General features: G+C 36.7%; 1 protein-coding gene across 1 annotated transcript in view; it reads left to right on the plus strand.

The window, feature by feature from the left end:
- Nucleotides 1–18,456, plus strand: part of DIAPH3 (diaphanous related formin 3) — a 571,880-nt gene that overhangs the window by 355,968 nt on the left and 197,456 nt on the right. The window contains exon 24 of the mRNA XM_052650016.1: nt 400–564. Coding sequence (XP_052505976.1) covers nt 400–564 — 165 coding nt within the window. The remainder of the gene's footprint in view (nt 1–399; nt 565–18,456) is intronic.

Raw genomic sequence — 18,456 nt, forward strand, 5'->3', positions numbered from 1 at the left:
TTGACTTCTAGTCCTGTTTTGATCTAGATTTTTAGAAAGTATAAGGAGACATTTGAATATTATTGAAACTACTGAACTATAATTTTAAATCATATTATGAGATCTGATAAGATAGGCATATTAGAAGAAAAATATCCTAGAACCCAATCGTAGAAGCAAAATGTTAAATATTTAAATATTTAACTTTTCTGATTGTTTTACCACTGATAATTATGGATCACAGTGAATATTTCATCACTGTACAGTATGGATTGAATTGTAAGAACGGTTAACTGTCAGAGCTAGTTTTGGCATTTGGAGATGTGTAATAATGGCTAACAATTAAAACATATTACTTAAGGATTTTTTTTCCCTGAAACATTTCTTTGTAAATTTCAGAGTACCTTAACTATAATATACAGCTTTGTTATCAGTGCAAAAGAACAATATGAGAAACTTTCAAAATTACATGAAAACATGGACAAGTTATACCAGAATATAATGGTGTACTATGCCGTCGACATCAAGAAGGTGTCCGTAGAAGACTTCTTGACTGATTTGAATAACTTCAGAACCATGTTTATGGTATGTTAAAAATCTTAATTTGTTTTTTAAAAGTATATCTATATTACTTCATTTACTGTTTAGTAATTTATTCTACTCCTGTTGTCTGTAGTAAAACTTATACGTTTTCAGATAGAGAGAGTTAACTTTAAAATTTTTAGATTTTTAAATCTATTGAAAAATGTGTGTTTTGTTCTTTTTTGGGCCTTCCCAACATTAAGTTGTAATCAGAAATTTTGATTGAAAAAGTGACAAATTCTGAAGTTTTTCATAAAGACTCCCCTCCTGGCTGATTACAAAGCACTTTTGTAATAAGTTTTTGGCTCTGAATTTGTTTCTTTATGCTTAAGATCAATTTTTATTTTTGTGGTATAATTTCACCAAATTCTGTAGAGTTTTTATGAAGCTTTTTTTCCCTTTTCTTTTCATAATGCATTGTACAATAAGCTACCTGTGATTTGCCTTTGAATGGATTTTACGTTCCTAGGGTTTCCTTTAGATGCTTTAATAGGGAGGTCAGGTCTCTGATGTGGAATCCTTTCATTTAGGCATTAAAAAGATCTTTTGAAAAGTATTAGCTGATTAAATGGGGGAAAAAACCCACACACATATTAAAGTGAGAAAGCATTGTTGTCTCCCTAGGGAAACCGGTGATACATTTTCATTTCTACAATGAAAAATTACATTGTTTGTAATAGATGGGTGAGTCACTTTTGTGTTTCAGCAGATGTTTATGGGGATTAAAAACTTTTGAAGTATAAAGAAAAAAAAGGTTGAATTTAAAGAAAGTTGAATTTATTTTTAATTTCAGGAAAGCTTTATTGCTGAATTTATTGGACTTAGTTTTAATCATCTGGTTATGACTAGATAGCCTTTCAATAAAAAGTCAATATTTTAAATGAAAATTGGTTCACAAGTCTAGTTTACTTCCTCCATAAATTCACAGTGTTTTTCAAAATTATTTTTTCACTAGCAGAAAAAACTTTGACTATTGGATATACTTATGTGCCTATATGTGTGATATACTGCATAATACGCTACTTTAATTTTTATGTTTTATGAGTCAACATGGTTTAGTAGAAATAGTGAAGGCTTTGCAGTTTGAGAGAACAGCATTTGGATTCCACACCAGTTAGATGACTATAAATACTTTTAACATTTTTGAGCCTCAGTTTCCATATTTGTAAAAGAAAATGTTCATTCTTTTCTCATGGTAGTATTTAAGTACTAAATGAGATAAGTATTAAGTATCACAGCTCTTGGTACATGGTAGTTGCTTAATAAATTATTATGCCATGACGGGTTAACTCAGTAAACTTGAGGTAGTCAAACCCTGCACATTTCAAAGAAATTGCTGGTCCTTGACTGGCCCTGGGGAGAACAACTGTAAACTCTTGGAATATCCTGCCCAATAAAGCAGTTTTGTATACCCAGGACCTTGGGCCAAGCTAGATAGTTATGCAAAAAATGTGATTTATTGTCAACACTTGCTTTTGTTCACCTGGGGCCGTGGGCCACACCGTGTTGGCTCATCCTCTGTGTGGTGTTGAAGACTGAGGGGCCAAGGTCGTTCATGCTGGAGGTCTACGTTCTGGTCTGCATGACTGACCTCCTCAATAACTCTTGGTATCAAGGCTTGGTTGAACTTCCCTTCTTGCCAGTACATCGTATCACATGTGTTGTAACATGTCCTTGCTGGAATAATTAAACTCTACTGGGAGAAGACAACTGTGATTTCAGTCCGTCTTTTCCCTGTAAGAAGCTGTGACAGCGAGTATAACAAAGTTTCTGAGTTCTGTGGCTCCCTCCAACAAATTATCAAACCTGAGGGTGGTCTTGAGGATCCATGACACAATTATGCATAAAATTATAAAATAATAATACCCATCGGATACTGAATATTTTCTGTGAACAAGATAGTTTTCCAAATGCCTTACATGTATCCGCCAGTCTTCATGATAACTCTGCATCCTTTTGCTCTCTATTCCCCACTTGAGCAAATGAAGAAAGAGACCAAGTCTGTATTGTACGGTTTTGAATCACATCTAATTCCACATCTGCCTTAGATCTGGTAGGATTTCTGTGAGTTACTTAGCATCCTTACTTAGTAGTTGGTGGGCAGAGGGAAAAGAGTTTGAGTGGAGAAAGGTTCAAGGTGGAGGGTGATAAGGTGAGAGCTATACTTTGTTTCAGAGTTCACATGGCTCCTGGAAGTAGCTGCTACCATACACTTCCTACATACACAGACATGCACACACGTGCTCATATTCACATTGTACTAAATTGAAATCGTTAGAGCTAAGTATAAAACACTTTATTTGAATAAATAATCTGGAGAGGGAATTTTCTTTAGAATAACCATAAGCATAAAGAAGACTATAAGGGAAGTACGATTTTGCAGGCAAATTTTTTCTTCCTTTTTTTATGATTAGAGTCCTTGAATTTTAGACATTGTGTCATCTTTTTATTAATTGGGAGAAAAGTGCTGTACAGTAGACATTTAGAAAGACCACAGTGTCAAGACTGATAGAAATTACTATTAGGTATTACTGATAGATAAATGTCTGTTTGTCAGTGTCTTCTGATCTCTTAGGTTGCTGTTAAATTCCATATGATTCAACTTCAGAAACTATGCTAATTTCAGGATTTAGTATGAAAATACTAGGGATAGATGTAGAACTTTCGTATGTTGAAGGTTGTTCTGGAAAATCACATTAATACAATAGACATCTAAGCTGCTTCCATTTCCTAGCTGTTGTAAAAAGTGCTGCAGCGAACACTGGGGTATTGAAGTACATGTGTCTCCTTCAGGTGTGGTTTTCTCAGAGTATATGCCCAGTAGTGGAATTGCTGGGTCATATGGTAGTGGGGTTGCTGGGTCATATTCCTTTTTTTTTTAAGGAATATACATACTGTTCTCCACAGTGGCTGTATAAATTTACATTCTCAGCAACAGTGCAAGAGGGTTCCCTTTTCTCCATATCCTCTCCAGCATTTATTGTTCATAGATTTTTAAATGATGGTGATTCTGACTAGTGTGAGGTGATACCTCATTGTAACTTGAATTTGCATTTCTCTAATAATAAGCAATGTTTAGCGTCATTTCTTGTGTTTTTGGCAATATGTCTTTGGAGAAATGTCTGTTTAGGTCTTCTGCCCATTTTTTTATCTGGTTGTTTGTTTTTCTGGTATTGAGCTCCTTGTATATTAACGGATGTGTGTAGAATCTAGAAAGATGGTACTGATGAGTTCAGGGCGGCAGTGGAGACACAGACACAAAGAACAGTCTTGTGGACCCAATGGGAGAAGGAGAGGGTTGGACGAATTCAGAGAGGAGCATGGAAATACGTACACTACCATATGTAAAATAAATGCCCAGTGGGAATTTGCTGTGTGACACGGAGAGCTCAGCCCAGTGCTTGGTGGCGACCAGAGGGGTGGGGCTGGGGTGGGAGGTGGGAGAGGGGTTCAGGAGGGAAGGGACATATGTATACCCGTGGCTGATTCATGTTGATATATGGCAGAAACGAGTATAATACTAGGAAGGAAATATCTTGCAATATAAAATTTTTTTAAAATACACTAGGCAAAGATACATATTTTCTCTTTAAGTTACTATTAAGATATGTTTGCACTGTTAAAATGCTTAATATGTTAAAATATGTTCACATTGTTACATCATTCACAGGCATTCATGACCCCGGTCATGAATGAGCAGGAAATTCTCCTAAAGTGGAGATCTGTCTTGAATTGCACATAAGAAGGTGGAGCACTCATTCTACACCTGCCCTCCTCTACAGCAGCTTTCCATGGAGTGTTTGCTCTGGAGTTCAGGCCAGTCTGCTTATTTTTCCCAGTGCCTGGTGCACTCCCTCCATATTTTGCCTGGCTGATTTATTGTACTCACCCTTCTGATCTCTGCTTAGACTTTTCTTCATCTAGTATCAGATGCCCCCAACTACAGTGGGTAACATTCTCTCATAGCTAACATATCTACTGTCAGTCAAGTGCCAGGTACTACTCTATCATTTAATCCTTACAACAACAAACAGATGTGGTATGTGTACTGTGATTATTCCCATTTTACAGATGAGGAAACTGAGGCTTAAGAGAGCTAGTGACTTACCCATTGTTACACAGCTAACAGGTGACTGAATGGAGATGCTAGTCCAGGGAGTCTCCCCGCTGTTACTAGGATCTCCCATCTAATGTGTATAGGAAGAGCTGTTCAGCTTCTTTTCTTTCGCCTTCCCTCTGTCCTTCCCTTCTTCTCTCCCTTGCCTCTCCCTTCTTACCTTCCTCTCTGAGGCCCTTTTTGCATTAGTTAACAAAGGAACATCTGTTCTCGTCTGCTCCCCAAGCCCTGTAGAATAACAGGGAAGCTTTCATGATATTGTGGCTTCCTCTGAGAAATAGCTGTTAACTGTGACAGCAGTTTTGCCCCAATCTTTTCTAGTTGGGGATTCTCAACTAAGAATCAATTTATTATTGTTATTTTAGCAATCTGTTGTGGGTGGTGTGCTCATTGGGAATAGTATCTGTTTAGAACTATTGATCAGCTACCAAGAAGTAGGGAGTAAGCTTCCATTGTTATGTTTTAGCTTTATTTTTCTTATTATCTTCAGCCAAATACAATTGCCACTGATGGAGTTCCTAGGACCCTGTACTAGATGCTCTTCATGTGTCACCGCACTTATCTTCACAGCATTTTAGTGAGGTACAGAATGTTACCTGGAGGAAACTATGGGCTGGAGGATAACAGTCCATGCCTTAGCAGAGCTGCTTCAGAATTGCCATGCACGGGATTAGACGGAGGGCTGCCTTATTCCACAGCATGTATTTTTCTCATTTTTAATACCATTTCTAAAAGTACTTGTTCGTCAGAGAATTTGTAAGAAAAGTCAAAATGTAATTTTTAAGGGTGTTTTTGATAACTTACTAGAGGGAATCATCACAAAGCATTCTTCATTTCCTCACCCCTTCATAGAATAACTTTCTGTTTACATTGACGAGTGCATAATAGAAAAATGTGTGCAGATCTGGTACTGTTTCAAAGCGTAAAATGTTCACTTTTAAAATTAAAGGCCTATTAATGCAAACCCTTGTTGTGAGGTGAGGGTTAAGGGGAGGGGTAGAGAGTCAGTACCTCTCTGTAATGGATTTTTATTTCCTGTAGGACTGATGTGGGGAATAAAGTTCAAATTGGAGGCACTCACTGCAGGCTGAGGGAATTGGTGGCCCACCAGGCATGAGACTTGACCAAACTTTGTGCCTTCAGTCACGTACTGTTTCATAACACTGATTGCTTTCCACTTCGGTCTGGTTTCAAACTCATTGTTATATGCCATTACCAATGGACCTGTTATGAATAGGGTAAAACGCTTCTCCAGGATGAACTGATGAATTTTAGTCAGATCTGAAAAGAACCCTCTTGTCTGTCTTTATTTTATCCAACAGCTGTAGCATGCTTGTGTTTGTTGTTAGAGGTTAAGACTAATCTTAGTTTCTCTCATTGGTCACTGTGACTTTGAAGAATATGTTTGTCCTGGTCTCACTTCCCACTCATCTTCACATTACAGAATTTTGTTCAAACTGCTTTTACATCCTTAGGCTCAGATTACATGGTTTCTTCTTCAACACTCTCATCTCTTATCCTGATAATGCTTAGGTTCTTTATCATTGAAAGGTCTTTTGCTACTTTCTTTCTTAAACCAGAATTAGTAGCACATTGAAACAACACTCTTAACACCTTGAGCAAATTTCACCTTACACCTCATTTATATTGCTAAACATTGCATCTTCGAGAGATACATCTAAGTGCTTTTACTTCTTAGAATTCCTGTATTTGTCTTCTTATAAGTAACATGTTTCTAAAAATTGTATTTTGAAGACTATATCATTTTTCTGTTTTAATTAGACATAGCTAACTATGTAGATATTCCCCAACAAACATTCCCTTCCATCAGGAAACTTCCACAAGCCTCTTATCCTTGTCCATCAGACAACAGACAGAAAGAAAACCACACTTAGGGAAAACTAACCAAACTGATCACATGAACCACAGCCTTGTCTAACTCAATGATATGAGCCATGCTGTGTAGGGCCACCCAAGATGGATGGGTCATGGTGGAGAATTCTGACAAAATGTGGTCCACTAGAGAAGGGAATACAAACCACATCAGCTTGCCTTGAGAACCCCATGAACATTATGAAAAGGCAAAAAGATAGGCCATTGAAAGATGAACCCCCCAGGTCAGTAGGTGCCCAATATGCTACTGCAGAAGAGTGGAGAAATAGGTACAGAAAGAATGAAGAGATGGAGCCAAACCGAAAACAATGTGCAGTTGTGGTGATAGAAGTAAAGTCCAATGCTGTAAGAACAATATTGCACAGGAACCTGGAGTGTTAGGTCCATGAATCAAGGCAAATTGGAAGTGGTCAAACAGGATATGGCAACAGTGAACATCGACATTTTAGGAATCAGAGAACTATAATGGACCAGAATGGTGAATAGAATTCACGCGACCATTATATCTACTATTGTAGGTGATGAATCCCTTAGAAGAAATGGAGTAGCCCTCATAGTGGACAAAAGAGTCTGAAATGCAGTACTTGGGTGCAATCTCAAAAATGACAGAATCTTCTCTATATCTGAGGAAAACCATTCAATACACTGTAATCCAAGTTTATGCACCAACCACTAATGCCAAAGAAGCTGAAGTCGAAAGGTTATATGATGACCTCCAGAAATAACACCAAAAAAGATGTCCTTTTCATCACAGGGGACGGGAATGCCACTAGTCCATTCAGATATGACCTAATCAAATCCCTTATGATTATACAGTGGAAATGACAAATAGATTCAAGGGATTAGATCTGATAGACAGAGTGCCTGAAGAACTACAGACGGTGGTTTGTGACATTGTATAGGAGGTGATGATTAAAACCATCCCCAAGAATAAAGAAATGCAAAAAGGCAAAATGGTTGTCTGAGGAGGCCTAACAAATAAATAGCTAAGAAAGGAAGAGGAGCTGATGGCAAAGGAGAAAACGAAAGATATACCCATCTGAATGCAGAATTCCGAAGAATAGCAAAGTAGAGATATGAAAGCCTTCCTCAGTGATCAGTGCAAAAAATTAGAGGACAACAATGGAATGGGAAAGTCTAGAGATCTATTCAAGAAAATTAGAGATACCGAGGGAACATTTCATGCAAAGATGGGCACAGTAAAGGACAGAAATGGTATGGACCTAACAGAAGCAAAAGATAGTAAGAGGAGGTGGCAAGAATACACAGAAGAACTCTACAAAAAAGATCTTCATGACCCAGATAACCACGATGGTGTGATCACTCAGCTAGAGCCAGACATCTGAGTGCTAAGTCAAGTGGGCCTTAGGAAGCATCACTACAAACAAAACTAGTGGAGGTGATGGAATTCCAGCTGAGCTATTTCAAATCCTAAAAGATGATGGCAAGAAAGTGCTGCATTGAATATGCCAACAAATTTGGAAGAGTCAGCAGTGGCCATACTGGAAAAGGAAAGTTTTCATCCCAATCTCAAAGAAAGGCAATGCCAAAGAATGTTCAAACTACCTTAAAATTGTGCTCATCTAACATACTACTGGAAGAAACACAAGCTGGAATCAAGATTGCCGGAAGAAATATCAATAACCTCAGATATACAGATGACACCACCCTTTTGGCAGAAAGTAAAGAGGAACTCAAAAGCCTCTTGATGAAAGTGAAAGAGGAAAGCAAAAAAGTTGGCTTAAAGCTCAGCATTCAGAAAACGAAGATCACGGCATCCGGTCCCATCACTTCATGGCAAATAGATGGAGAAACAGTGGAAACAGTGTCAGGCTTTATTTTTTGGGGCTCCAAAATCACTGCAGATGGTGATTGCAGCCATGAAATTAAAAGACGCTTACTTCTTGGAAGAAAAGTTATCACCAACCTAGATAGCATATTCAAAAGTAGAGGCATTACTTTGCCGACTAAGGTCCGTCTAGTCAAGGCTATGGTTTTTCCTGTGGTCATGTATGGATGTGAGTGTTGGACTGTGAAGAAAGCTGAGCACCGAAGAATTGATGCTTTTGAACTGCGGTGTTGGAGAAGACTCTTGAGAGTCCCTTGGACTGCAAGGAGATCCAACCAGTCCATTCTGAAGGAGGTCAGCCCTCGGATTTCTTTGGAAGGAATTAGGCTAAAGCTGAAACTTCAGTACTTTAGCCACCTCATGCGAAGAGCTGACTCATTGGAAAAAACTCTGATGTTGGGAGGGATTGAGGGCAGGAGGAGAAGGGGACGACTGAGGATGAGATGGCTGGATGGCATCACGGACTCGATGGACGTGAGTGCGAGTGAACTCCGGGAGACGGTGATGGACAGGGAGGCCTGGCATGCTGCAATTCATGGGGTCGCAGAGAGTCAGACACGACTGAGTGACTGAACTGAACTGAACTGAATGTACTAACAAAGTAATGCTGAAAATTTTCCAAGTTAGGCTTCAACAGTACGTGAACTGAGAACTTCTAGATATTCAAGCTCGATTTAGAAAAGGCGGAGGAAGCAGAGATCAAATTGCCAACATGCGTGTATAATATAAAAAGCAAGAGAATTCCAGGAAGACATCTTCTTTATAGACTATGCTAAAGCCTTTGACTGTGTGGATCACAACAAGCTGTGGAAAATTCTTCATGTGATGGGACTACTAGACCACCTTACCTGCCTCCTAAGAAATCTGTATGGTTAAGAACAAACAGTTAGAACCAGATATGAACAGACTGCTTCCAAATTGGAAAAGGATTGTGCCGAGAATGTATATGATCACCCTGCTTATTTAACTTATGTGCAGAGTACATCATGAGAAATGCTGGGCTGGAAGAAGCACAAGCTGGAATCAAGATTGCTGGGAGAAATATCAATAACCTCAGATATGGAGATGACACCACCTTTATGGCAGAAAGTGAAGAGGAACTAGAGAGCCTCTTGATGAAAGTGAAAGAGGAGAATGAAAAGCTGGCTTAAAACTCAACATTCAGAAAACTAAGATCATGGCATCAAGTCCCATCACTTCTTGGCTAATAGACGGGGAAACAATGGAAACAGTGACAGACTTTATTTTCTTGGTCTCCAAAATCACTGCAGATCCTGACTGCAACCATTAAATTAAAGGACACTTGCTGCTTGGAAGAAAAGCTATGACAAACCTAGGCAGCCTGTTAAAAAGCAGAAACATTACGTTGCCAACAAAGGTAAGTCAAGTCAAAGCTATGGTTTTTCCAGTAGTTATGTACGGATGTGAGAATTGAACCATAAAGAAAGCTGAGCACCAAAGAATTGACAGTTTTGAACTCTGGTGTTGCAGAAGACTCTTGAGATCCTTTGGACTGCAAGAAGATCCATCCAGTCCATCCTAAAGGAAATCAGCCCTGAATATTCATTGGAAGGACTGATGCTGAAGTTGAATCTCCAATACTTTGACCACCTGATGAAAAGAACTGACTCATTTGAAAAGACCCTGATCCTGGGAAAGATTGAAGGCAGGAGGAGAAGGGGACAACAGAGGATGAGATGGTTGTATGGCAGTATTGATATGCTGGACATGTGTCTTAGTAAGCTCTGGGATTTGGTGATGGACAGGGAGGCCTGGCGTGCAGCAGTCCATGGGGTCACAAAGAGTTGGACATGACTGAGTGACTGAACTCAGCTGAACTATGTAGACCTTTTACGTTTACCATATTATATACTCATGTATAGAACTGATGTGCTTACACTTAAAGAAGCCAGACTTTTTGGTTCATGTAACTTTTATCCTGGTCACATGCACATTGTCTTTTGGGATGTTGATGTACTGGGAAAAATCACTAGGCATCCTGCTTTATAAATAAGTTCACAAACCATATATATCTGGATACCTCAGTTTAAGGTTAGGGTTTTGAGATCAACAGAAAGCAATCCCTGCCTTTTTAAAGGAATTACTGTTGGATACACAAAAGTTGGAGGAGCCTTGTCGTTTTCTTGTGTGTGTGTGCTTTTGGTTTCGATATATGTGCTGAACATTGCAATTATTATTTTCTAGCCCATAAAGTCCAGTTTGTTACTCCCTAAAGTTTGTTTCTCACATATATACCTCCCATCTGAATTATGTGTGAGTACAATCAAGGAAAAGAATTCCCTTTGGTTTCTTCCCATTTTAACTGATTGCTGAATTCTCCCTGTGATAAGCCTCAGCTTTTGTTTGTTTTTAATAGTGATGTTTTGCTCTCCTTGTCAGTACTGGGGAGACAGCAGAGAGACACTCCTGGCTGAGAGTGCAGGCTCTGTCTTTGAAGTGCCTTGGTTGATGTATCTTTGGCAGGTTACTTAACTTACTGAGCCCCAGCTCCCTGTTAATAACAGCTTGCGTTTCTTAGAGATTTTACAGTTTGAAGATCAGATGACATAATATTCGTTTACCCTCAAAATAAGTGAGTTCTGTATGGAGAATACAAGTAATTTTCAACTTTTCCATTTCATTATAGTAAGATTGATAGTTTAAATACTTTTATCTCTTTTATGCTTCCTCATATAATACTTTGAAATAAATAGCTACCTATTTTCAATCAATAGCTCTGTCTTTAAATTATGTCTAAAATTTTGTAAAAGTTATGTTTCATCTAGTTAAAGATTTATCTTTTATGTTTGCGGACTTTAAGTTGAACTTGGTTTCATGTGATTGAAAGATGACTGTGTAGTAAGCAAATATAAAATCAGTTCTAATTCATTTTGTCCTGCTGCTTTTGTCGATTAAATACAACTTATCTTTCCAGTAAATACTAAAACTAGTGATTTGCTGAACAAAAATGAAATTATCCAATGAGAAGATATTTAGTAAAATTTTTGTATATAGGACAGCTAGCACAAATCTCGTTTGCCAAGTCATTTAAATTACCCAGAATTGATTTTTGTCAGCTCTGAATATCATTTCTGATGATTACTGTATAGACCAAGTAGGTGACCAGCAGAAACTCCAAGGGCAGTAAGCATCTTCTATGTGTTCCTGAAATCTTGAAGATGGTCTTACTGTAGTTTATCAGAGAGAAGAAAATCATGTAAAGTTCCTGGGATTGGTTGTTGAGCCAGCTTATGTATTTCTAATAGGGAGTGTCTTCTATCCTGATTTTAGTGGGGATACAATTTGAAAATTACCTTCACTGGAACTATTGTTATTGCAAGATCATACTTAGAAGTATAAAGCTCCAAACCTAGAACAAAATAAATATTCTATTGGATCTTCTTTTATTCTTATCCTTTAGTATCTGTTTATTTAAAGAATTACATCGGTTCCAGGTGCTGAATATTTGGGTTTACAACTTGAAAATGAATTCTGTTAGGTTCTTCTAATCTTTTTTCTCGATTACACCTAGATTAATTGGCTTAACTTTTCTCTTTACCTATACGATTTCTTCTTTGCATTGCTCAGTGGGATAATAAATGCATTTGACTGACAGATTCTGTATGAATAAATCACTGGTGATTTGTATTAATGTATCTCTTACATTTTAAATATTTTGTTTACTGAAATAATATCTCACAAAGTAAAGACTAGATAGTTTTTTAAAATAATGTAACCACATTTATTTAAGAATGTATTCTAATATCAAACAGCAAAGTACAAGAATGTAAAAGTGAAATTGCTTTTGCACCAACCTAATATTTCATATTGGGTTATAGCCGATTAAGAATGTTATTGTAGTTTCAGGTGAAGAGTGAAGGATCTCAGTCATACATGTACGTGAATCCATTTTCCCACCAGTCCCCCTTCCATCCAGGCTGGCAATAACACTGAATAGAGTTCCATGTGCTATACAATAGGTCCTGTTGTTTATCCATTATGAATGTAGCAATGTGTACATGACCTTCCCAGACCTCTTAACTCTCCCTTTCCCCTGACAACCATAAGTTCTTTTTCTACATCTGTGTGTCTCTGTTTTGTAAGTAAGTTGATTTATATCATTCCTGATTCTACATATAAGGGATGTCATATGATATTTCTCCTCTTTCTGACTTACTTTGTGCCACAGTCTAGGTCCATTCATGTTTCTGTAAATGGCATTATTTCCTTCTTTTTAAGGGCTGAGTAATATTCCTTTTTATATATGTACTGCATCTTCTTTATCTAGAAAGACTAGATTATTTTAAAACATTAATAAGCATGGCAATGGAGAAAAAAGAACTCAACTAAATAGCTGATACATCATAATAAGTATATTAACTCACATAATTGAAAAGATAGCACTTAACTAGCATACCACAAATGAAAGTGAATAAAATGGCATATTCTTTGTACATTAAAGATACTGGTCTTCCATGTTCTGAGCAAAGAGACAGAAAGAGGGAAAAAAAAAACACCTGACTTAAGGCTACTTTTTATGTTATGTTTAAACATTACCAGGTTTACATGAAAGTTGCTGGGTTTTGACTGGATGATTTCCCTGAAGAACTGATTAGCAATAGTTAAAAAAAAAAAGGCTGTCCTGTCAACAGGCCTGTCTCTAAGCACTCTTCCTCATGGTTGCTGTCTTGTGTCTAGTCATGCCTTTATTTAGCCTAATGATTGGGATATAAAAAGAATATATTTACAGTATATCACTTCCAAATACAAGGGAAGAAAACATGTTTAATGGAAAAATCAAGTTCTACTTTGGGAAAATCTTAATTATGAACATTTCATACTTTATTTATTTATTAAATACATTGTTGAATAGCTTGAAAAATCTCATTTATTTGAAAATTTTAGAAAGTGCTTGAAGGAATTGCAAACAAACTCATAGCACTATTATGAAAGGTCAGTAACATTAAGTCCCTAATGAGTTAATATGTAATTTGGTAAAGAGCAACTTGAAGCTAAAACTGTTTAATCATAAGTACCTGGGCATCCTTTGGGACATTCTCAAAGGATAGTTTTCTGTTTTCATAAGTTTCACAGGTCTTGGAGAGTTCAACTAATAACACCTTGTCGTGAATGATAAGGTGATGAAATTTTGGTGCCAGGATATCATGCTTCACAGTTCTCATTAATAGCATTTTTAAATTGGATTTGGTAATACCAGAGGACATAACTTGATTAATTTTTACTGTCATTCTAGATGCCTTTCTAAAGCATGTACCTTGTAATTATTGCAAATAGAGGTTTCTAAGAATAAACTTGTTTTTCATGAAGTAGTTACAATCTATTTAGTTAAAAAATAATTTTGATGGAAAGCTGATACATAGATCACATACCTTTTATATCCTTAGAGGGTTTTTTGACTGGTATTAATTATCTAATTTTTTTTCTTTCATGTTCCATATAATTAGGAGTACAGGAATGCATTTCTAAGGTAGTTGTGAAGAATTTCTAGGAAGCAGTCATGCCATAAAGCTGAGCATTGCCTCTTTTTAAGGTTAAGTTAAGTCCTAACAAGCATTTAGTGGGAATGTGCTGGACTCTTCTATGATTTACTTTGAGAAAATTAGCCTATGTCTTCATAGTCCTAATACCCATCTCTCTGAAAAGCATGCAGATTTAAATTCACTTTGTCTTAACTCATTTCAGGGATTTGATACAAAATTGACCACTTAGGCAAGAAGAAAAGATTTTTGTGTTTAGTAAAAACTGTACTAAGAAATTCCTGGCTTACATAGCTTAACTATTCATTAATGTTGACAAGAATATAACTCTGGACAAGGAGATAGTTATAACTTTTTTATTTAATAAAATTGCCATGAATTTTCTGTTATAGAAATATATAAGAAATTATCTTGTGTTGAGCAGTGTTGAGGTGGGCAGATTAAACTATTTAAATAGGAAACAATCAAATAAGAAGTAAAATCAGAAAGTCAGGATCTGTGCAAGTCTACTTGTGTACTCCAAGGTTCATATTTTAGTACAGTTGTATCTTATAAGTAAGACAGATGTTTCTCAACTAAAGGCCTATTTGGAATATACACTATTTCTTAGGCTTTTTGAGGAGAGGGTGACAGGCACATTGATTTTTAAAAATTTGCACAGGAAACTCAAACCGGAGCTCTGTGGCAACCTAGAGGGGTGGACTGAGGTGAGAAGTGGGAGGGAGGTTCAAAACGGAGGGCATATATGTATACCTATGGCTGATTATGTTGATGTAAGGTAGAAACCAACACAATATTGTAAAGCAATTACTCTCCAACTAAAAATAAATTTCAAAAATTTTACTTTGAGGAGAAAATAAAGCAATTATTAATTGTATCATTGGGTAATGTTTTAAGTTAATTTATCAAAAATCCCAAATTTCAAGTGAGGACTTTTTTGGGAAAGCACAGAAAACTAAACTTTTCCAGGAAAAAAAAAAGTCTCATAAAGTATATTAAAAACAATATTAGTGTCTGTATGTGTGTATGCTGGGCACTTCTATAAGCCACTTATCTGTATTAATTCATTTAGTTATTATAGTATCCCCATAAAGTATACTTGTAAGTACAATTCATATATATAAGAATTAAATCTTTAGCGGTAAATAGCTAGACTTGAGGTCAGGAATACATCTAACTTCCATGTTTAATTCAACTCTTTATTTTCCCTGGTGTGTTGTATGAATGCTTTAATGGTGCTTCCTGTCAACTCCATGTCCAATCATATTCCAACATCTCTGGATGGAAGGAATTTATAATTCTCATAAGATCTGTGAAAACTGGCATTAGCCCATTTTCTTGATAGAAACATATAAATGATATAAGCTTGAAAGTGGCTCTTCCTTGATTTGTTGCTGGATAAATAATTGTGTATTTGAGGTATTTGGTTAATGATATAGTAATAATGAAAAATCTATGTTTGTAATAATATAATATTACTACTAATAGTAGGAATAGGCACTAACATTTATATAAGGGCTACTGTGTGTCAGGCCCTTCTGTGAGCCATTTTCTTGTATTAATTTATGTAATTCTTACAATATCCCCATAAAGTAAGTATTATTTTGCCCATTTTACCAAAGAGGAAACTGAGATACAAGTCACACAGCTATTTAGTGCCAGGTGGAGTTTAAAACAAAGACAGTATGACTTAAGATTTCTTCCTTCTAACCAGTATGCTCTCTATAGTATACAGTAATAAGCTCAGATTTTTAAAAATAATTTCTGAAAGCAGTGAAATGTCATACTTACTGTATTTTTAAAGACATTGATTCCATTCAGCAAACTCTTCTGAGTGCCTGCCTAGGACTCATTTTATATGGGTATGCAGTGTTAAGTTGTTTACCTTTAGATTCTAAAACATAATGTATAAAGTACCCAGGGGAGTGTGTAAGAACTACTACATTATACTAAAGTATTTAAGAAGTAAAGATCTATGTGTTGGTCAGCCTTCTGTTAGAACTCATTTTTTAAGGACTTTGCTTTTCAAGGTATGGTAATAGGGATTCTTAAAGGTTCATCTCACCACAGTTCAACAAAGCATTCTAAACCATGGCTGTATTGTGTGAAAGTAAGGGAAATCTCTGAGAGTAAAAATAATTAAGGAGAAAAGAGCGGTGCTGAAACTTAATATGTTGAGCGTAGATACACAAAAGGGAAAAGCCAAGATTAAGACCAGGGCTAAATGCAGGGTAAGTACACCAAATAAGAAATATACACAAAGACCAGGACAAAAGGAAATTAAACTTATACAGGTTACAAATGATACCGGATTATTTATAGAAGTAAATTAAAAGGTCTGTGCAGGAGGCAGTTATAATTTAGATCCTCAAGATTCTCACAAATTAAATTCAATCAAATAAGAACACTTAATCACAATCAACAAACACACAGAGAAACAAGGGGCTGTATGGTGAAATGATCCTGTAAGAACCCTGAGACTCTACATATTGAATTATAATTTGTGAAATGTTAAAGGAAATAGCAGATGAAATTAAAGAGAGAAACTGAAGATTACCAAAGATGACCAAGTAGGTTTGCAAAAGAACCAAATATAATTTAAGAAAATGTAGGTATGATGGTTGAAATTAAACATGAATTAAACAGCAGACACACGTTTCACATACTATCAAGTTTATGCTCAAAATCCTTCAACCTAGGCTTCAGTAGTACATGAGATGAGAAGTTCAACATGTACAAGCTGGATTTAGAAAAGTCAGAGGAACCAAAGATCAAATTGCAAACATAAGGTGGATCATAGAAAAATCAAGAGAGTTCCAGAAAAACATCTACTTCTGCTTCACTGACTACACTAAAGCCTTTGACTGTGTGGATCACCACAAACTGGAAAATTCTTAAAGAGATAGGAACACCAGACCACCTTAGCTGCCTTTTGAGAAATCTGTATGCCGAATTCTCAAGAAATGACAGTTAGAACCAGACATGGTGTTCCAAATCGGGAAAGGAGTACGTCAAGGCTATATATTGTCACCCTGCTTATTTAACTTATATGCAGAGTACATCATGAGAAATGCCGGGCTGGAAGAAGCACAGGCTGAAATCAAGATTGCAGGGAGAAATATCAATAACCTCAGATATGCAGATGACACCAACCTTATGGCAGAAAGTAAATAGGGACTGAAGAGCCTCTTGATGAAGGTGAAATAGGAGAGTGAAAAAGTTGGCTTAAAACTCAACGTTCACAAAACTAAGATCAAGGCATCCGGTCCCATCACTTCATGGCAAATAGATGGGGAAACAATGAAAACTGTGGCAAACGTTCTTTTCTTGGGCTCCAGAATCACTGGATGATGACTACAGTCACTGTCCACCTGAATATTCATTGGAAGTCAACCTGAATATTCATTAGCAATCAACCCTTAAAATTCTCTGGAAGAACTGATGCTGAAGCTGAAGCTCCAATAGTTTGGCCACATGATACCAAGAGCTGGCTCAATGGAAAAGACCCTGGTGCTGGGAAAGATTGAGGGAAAGAGGAGGAGTCAGCAGAGGATGAGATGATTGGATGGCATCACCGACACAATGGACATGAGTTTGAGCAATGTCCAAGAAATAGTGAAGGTCAGAGAAGCCTGGTGGGCTGAAGTCCATGGGGTTGCAGAGTCCGACACGACTGAGTGACTGAACTACAACGCCAAAACAGGAAACTATACTCTGCTGAAGAAAGAAATGCTGAATTAGACACTAGCTCTAAGGAAATTGTCCAGAATACAGTCCAGGGAGAGACTAAGATTAGAAATGTAAAGAAACATGGAAGACAGGGTGTAGAAGGCCTTCATCCTGTACTATGAAATGTCTCAAATAGATACTCAAAGTAATGAATGAAAGACAACATTCAAAATGATGGCTGTGGGTTTTCCAGATCAAATATCTGCAGAATAGGAAGCATAACCTATACCAAGCCAGATTAATAAAATGAAATTCACTTCAAGAAAATATTGTAGTGAAACTTTAGAATAGTAAAATACAAGATCTTAAATGCAGACAGAAAGAAAAGACATGATCGGTGTGCATCAACAATTAAATGCAAATAACTTTCTGTTAGCAAAAATGGGAACAAATAGACACTGAGGTATTTTCAAATGTTAAGAAAAAAAAGTTCTTTTAAAATGGGATATTCAGCATAAGCTCTTTATAGAATAAGGACAAAATTAAACCAATTACAGATTAACTAATAATAAAGGTGTTTCCTGTGAATAGCCCTTTGTTAAAAGACTTTCTAGAGGAGGGTTTGGCAGACTTCTTGATGATCAGACAGTAAATACATGCAAGTCATAGAGTCTCTGTTGCAACTACTCAGCTCTGCTATAGCTTGCAAAAACAGCCATGGGCAGTAGATAAACAAATGCATGTGACTATGTTCCAATAAGACGGTATTCATAAAAATATGTAACTGATCCAAGAATTGTAGTTTGCTCACCCCTGCTCTGAAGGAGACATTTCAAGAAACAGAGTTTTCTTTTCAAGGAAAAAATTGA

The sequence above is a fragment of the Budorcas taxicolor genome, chromosome 12 (genome assembly GCF_023091745.1).
Source record: "Budorcas taxicolor isolate Tak-1 chromosome 12, Takin1.1, whole genome shotgun sequence".
NCBI lineage: Eukaryota > Metazoa > Chordata > Mammalia > Artiodactyla > Bovidae > Budorcas > Budorcas taxicolor.